The sequence below is a fragment of the Triticum aestivum genome, chromosome 1A, assembly GCF_018294505.1.
Source record: "Triticum aestivum cultivar Chinese Spring chromosome 1A, IWGSC CS RefSeq v2.1, whole genome shotgun sequence".
Lineage (NCBI taxonomy): Eukaryota > Viridiplantae > Streptophyta > Magnoliopsida > Poales > Poaceae > Triticum > Triticum aestivum.
The window spans coordinates 590,015,061-590,020,619 of record NC_057794.1 but is presented as its reverse complement, the minus strand read 5'-3'; the positions used below and the strand labels follow the sequence as shown (position 1 = coordinate 590,020,619).

The following is a 5,559-nucleotide window of genomic DNA, read 5'->3' as shown; positions in this document are numbered from 1 at the left end:
ACTGTAATTCCTGAACCCACCATTGCAATGGAACACGTTGAGAATCCCGTTGAGGGTGACAATGGAACTCCTATGAGGAGTAAGAGACAGAGGACTGCAAAGTCCTTTGGTGATGATTTCATTGTGTACCTTGTGGATGACACACCCAGGACTATTTCGGAAGCCTATGCATCTCCTGATGCTGACTACCGAAAGGAAGCTGTACGTAGCGAGATGGATTCCATCTTAACTAACGGTACATGGGAGATCACTAACCGTCCTTACGGGTGCAAACCTGTAGGATGTAAGTGGGTGTTTAAGAAGAAGCTTAGACCTGATGGTACGATTGAAAAGTACAAGGCACGGCTTGTGGCCAAGGGTTATACCCAGAAAGAAGGTGAAGACTTCTTTGACACTTACTCACCCGTGGCTAGACTGACCACAATTCGGGTGCTACTATCACTGGCTGCCTCACATGGTCTTCTCGTTCATCAAATGGATGTTAAGACAGCTTTCCTCAATGGAGAGTTGAAGGAGGAAATTTACATGGATCAGCCAGATGGTTTTGTAGTACCTGGTCAGGAAGGAAAGGTGTGCAAGTTATTAAAGTCTTTATATGGCCTTAAACAAGCTCCTAAAGAGTGGCATGAGAAGTTCGAAAGAACATTAACTGCTGCCGGCTTTGTAGTAAACGATGGTGATAAGTGCGTGTACTATCGCTATGGTGGGGGCGAAGGAGTTATTCTTTGTCTGTATGTCGACGACATACTGATTTTTGGAACCAAACTTGATTTAATCAAGGAGGTTAAGGATTTCTTATCTCGCTGTTTTGAGATGAAGTATTTAGGAGTAGCTGATGTTAACTTAAACATCAAGCTGTTGAGAGATGAGAATGGTGGGATCACACTGCTTCAGTCTCACTATGTGGAAAAGGTCTTGAGTCGTTTTGGGTATAGCGATTGCACGCCTTCTCCAACTCCATATGATGCTAGTGTGTTGCTTTGAAAGAATCGACAGATTGCTAGACATCAACTGAGGTATTCTCAGATTATTGGCTCGCTTATGTATTTGGCGAGTGCCACGAGGCCTGACATCTCTTTTGCTGTGAGCAAGCTGAGTTGGTTTGTGTCAAAATCGGGAGATGATCATTGTCATGCGCTTGAGAGAGTTATGCACTATTTGAAAGGCACTGCGAGCTATGAGATTCACTACACCGGGTATATAAGGGTACTGGAGGGTTATAGTGACTCAAATTGGATATCTGATGCTGATGAGATTAAGGCCACAAGTGGTTATGTTTTTACACTTGGTGGAGGCACTGTTTCCTAGAAGTCCTGCAAGCAGACCATCTTAACGAGGTCAACTATGGAAGCAGAACTCACAGCATTAGACACTGCCACTGTTGAAGCAGAGTGGCTTCGTGAGCTCTTGATGGACTTACCTATGGTTGAAAAACCAATACCCCCTATCCTGATGAACTGTGATAATCAAACTGTGATCGTCAAGATAAATAGTTCTAAGGACAATATGAAGTCCTCAAGGCATGTGGAGAGGAGACTAAAATCTGTCAGAAAATTGAGGAACTCCGGAGTTATTACGTTGGATTATATCCAAACATCGAAAAATTTGGCAGATCCCTTCACAAAGGGTCTATCACGTAATGTGATAGATAATGCATCGATGGAGATGGGTCTGAGACCCACCGCATGAGTTGTCCATAGTGGTAACCCACTCTATGTGATCGGAGATCCCGTGAAGTAGAAGTGGGAGACAAGCTGTTGGTCAGCTGGGAGTATCCCTATATTACCTATCCCACTCCGTGAAGATGCAATACTCTCCTGATCTGCATGGCAGGTTGATACTTATCTTAATGTGTTCCAAGTGGCTTATTTGGGTAAGCAGAGATGTTGTCCTGCAGAACATCTTCTGAGGAACACACCTATATGAATTTGACTGTTAACGCCGCAGTCTGTGAGAATTGGGTGTTCTCTAATAAATTCATGAAAGGCCCTGGAATATGACATATATGCTCCACCCGCGGGGAAGCCTTGCGGCAGCCCAATATTGGTCAAGAATTTGTGTGAAACTAGTCTCACAGAAAACTTGTAGTTCAAGGCATAGTCCACTATTCAAGTTGTGATCTAGTGTAGCATAAATCTCTAAGTGGAAGTTCAACTTCACAGTCTCCACTAAGCACCGGTATGTAAACAATGTTTTGGAACTAAATGATGAGATGTGCCAATGAGACTTTGTGGTGGATTGTTGAAATTTTGCTAGTAGGCCTTTGGCCCAAAGCCCAATTAAAATTCTGAAATTCTCTTGGCCCATTCATGCACACATGTGAGTGGAGTGAGTGAGACTAAAGTTTAGTCCCACCCCGGAAGTTGAGAGAGAGTTGCACCTCTTTATAAGGTGAGCTCTTCTACCACTTGTATGAGCATGAGAAGAGGAGACCTACACGCGCGCTCCTCCTCCTCGCTCGCCTCGCCACGCCTCGTCACGACGCGCCGCGCCGCGTCGCGGGTTGCGGGATTGAGCCGAGCCGAGGACAGAGCTATGCACATTGTCTATATTTTTGCTGCTCGGGAAAAATTAATGAGTTTTGCTGCTCGGGAAAAATTAATGAGTCGTTAATTAATAATTAACGGACGCGTCGTATGGTTTCTCACCACCGTTCCAAATTATTGCGCCGCCAAGCAAGTCTTCTCCATCCCTCCTTTCGGCGTGCACCGGGAGAAGGGACAGCAGGCCTCCGGAACCCCGCCTCTAGTGATCCTGTACGGGAGAGGGGCGATCAGGTTTTTGGGGAGCGCACTCGCGCGACTGCTGGCAGCGACGACTTCGCGAACGACGACTTCTTCCCCGACCTCGGCAACCTCATCCTCGACGACATGTGCGACAACGTCAATGCCGGCGGTGCTGCTCCCGCTGCACCGTATGTGATTCTATCCTTCCTGTTCGAGATCGTGGTAAAATTCATGTTTCTAGTATGTGCCCTAGATGTGATCTGTTCATCTACTATGCTAGTTCGCATGATTAGTTTAATCTCTGCTATTGCTGTCATGATCTATTTCCTATTTATTCAGATTAAATCTCGTAGTAATTTGCTCATATTTCCAACAGTGGTGGCTGGTTGGGGGAAGTCTGGTGAGCTCGGGATGTACAGTTGGGGGAGGCGGTCGGGTCAGCATGTAGAGGTGGCCTGGCGAGGCGGCCAGGATAATGTGGCAGTGGGGCGAGGTGCTGCGATGGCGGGGCTAAATAGTTGAGGCGGTGCGGCCGCCGGAGAGGCAAGGTGGTGGACGGTCACTGATAAAGGTTTGGGTCGTCTGCTGGGCCGCGGCTCGCCCACGGGCGTGGAGGTGGACGTGGACGTGGTTCAGCTGTTGCCTCCCGCCAGTTTGAGGGGGGAGTTATTGACGGCCCTTTTCCCGTAGATAGAGGGGAGCTTGGGTTGATTATACGTTATCCTTTGATTTTTTCCTCTCGTTTATGGGATTTGTTGGAGCAGGTTTTTTGGCCCAACTCCCCTATACAGGTTTTTAATCAGGAAAAGGGGATTTATTGAAGATGCTCTAATGGCACATTTCACTTTGAGTATCATTTGACACATGTTTGTTTTGTCCTAGTAAGACGATTGACCGTGAGTTTGAGTTTAATCACCTCCATCAAATATGTTGTGAAATCACAGGTTATGGACGGTAGTACATAATAATTATCAGGTAGGAATTTCTTAATTTTCAGGCCAAAATATTGGTCGATTCATTGTCCTGCTGAAATATCCATAGCTTCATTTCCTTCTTTTAATTTATATACAATGGATGCATGTAGAGCAAAGTTTTCCATATAAGGAATTGACACGTTTGGCATAACTGTTACCTTTCGTGCTCTTAGATAGTGACCTATAATTTCTCTTTTTCTTTTCTTGTTGGACTGACATAGGGGGGCGGCAACATGCAGGTAAGCAAATGCATGTCCTTTTCTGGTCTGTAGGCGCCGCATATACTCATGCACATTCGCACATCATGCACCATGTGCCAAAGAACAGGAATTGGAATCGAAATTCTCTTCTATGTTATTAATCCGCAGTTTACTTCTTTATTCGCAACATAAACTACCCTTTTGCTTCATTAGATTTATCCTGCAAATTATAAATGCCAGATCACATCAACCTATGGCACTAGTTCTGACAGTGTTTTTTTTTTTACATAGCATCCCATATTTGAACTTGGAGGGGTTAAATGGACAAAACCAAAGGCTATCGAGAGAAACTCAAAAACTTTAGAGAGTAAAACGTTGGCGTTTTCCTACTTTATGTATGAACTGGTTGCTAGCGAGATGCAATGTTTGATACTTTTAATATTTGCCAAATTGTTTGGCCCAAAACGGTGCGAACAAATAGTGGGGTCAAAACCTTAATTAAATTCCAAAAAGTAGCATACCGACACACATTGTTCATACAACAGTTTATAACAGCTTATTTTACACAAACAAAAACATTCTAGTTAACTAAACAGCATTCTCCATCATCCTTCTAAACTCTATGAAGCTGATCTTGCCATCTCCATCCTCATCGAAGGGGTGGATCATCCTCACACAGTCCTCATACATGGCCCCTTCTGTCCACCCAAGCCTCCTCATCACGTTCCACAACTCACCGGCGCATATGAACCCGTCCTCATCACGGTCGAAAACACAGAAGGCCTCCTCCAGCTCGCCCTCGCTCGCTTGCTTACCATCCATCAACTCATCTACGACACTAATTCCTTCACACCCTTGGTGCCTCCACCTGGTAAGACCTAGCCTCGCCGTGACAATTTCTATGTCACCAGATGTTAATCCTCCACCACCAGCTACTTTCGCTGGCAATGATGTGGGGCTATCATCAAGCACCACAGAGTCGACGACGAGGGTGTCATCATGCGCTAGGTATTTTGTAAGTGTGTGCAAGAAGCTCCAGATCTTTTTGCTTACCAGGATGACATCTGTGATCAATGGCCCCAAGATCAACATCAGGAGAGATGACACCAGCGCCATTAGGACGTTTTGATCCATCATCACCATCACCCACATGAAAAAAAAGAGAATGCAATCTATGTAGGTTGATATAGACAGTGGTTTCAAATGGAACATTTTCCAGGCTCATAGGCATCGGCATGTATATATAGCCGGCCCGGTCCATGACTACGTGGGATATGTGTCATTGGAAGATAATTTCATCATCAATTGGGAGAAATTCAGAGGAAGTTGGATATCTTATTTATTGTTCTTCTTGTCCTTGCCTGAGATATCAGAGATGACTTCAGAAGGGTAAGGTGTGACCCTGAACGAAACTTCCTGGAAATCTCTTCACATATAGGACAGCACCAATGAAACTTCGTGGAAATTTCATGGCATATAGGGCACCACCGAAAGTTGTTGGTTCATCACCTCCAACAAGAATGAGACGTTGGGAGTATTAATGCTACCAAACTAATGGCCATAGCGTTTTTTATGATATGGTGACATTATGAGCATCACAATATTTATTTACCGAGAATAAAATGTAGTGATCATGGTACCATTTCAAGATATTCTTGG

General features: G+C 44.8%; 1 protein-coding gene across 1 annotated transcript; it reads right to left on the bottom strand.

Moving 5' to 3' along the window:
* Window positions 1-4,365: 4,365 nt before the first annotated feature.
* On the bottom strand, window positions 4,366-5,105 carry LOC123183066 (probable calcium-binding protein CML27). The gene has a single exon (XM_044595804.1). It carries the CDS (start codon window positions 5,050-5,052, stop codon window positions 4,489-4,491), a length of 564 nt encoding a protein of 187 aa, XP_044451739.1. The 5' UTR covers window positions 5,053-5,105; the 3' UTR covers window positions 4,366-4,488.
* Between the last annotated feature and the right edge of the window lie 454 nt (window positions 5,106-5,559).

Excerpts from the sequence above, each read along its gene's own strand:
- LOC123183066 (XM_044595804.1), bottom strand. The coding sequence starts at position 5,052 with ATGTGGGTGATGGTGATGATGGATCAAAACGTCCTAATGGCGCTGGTG.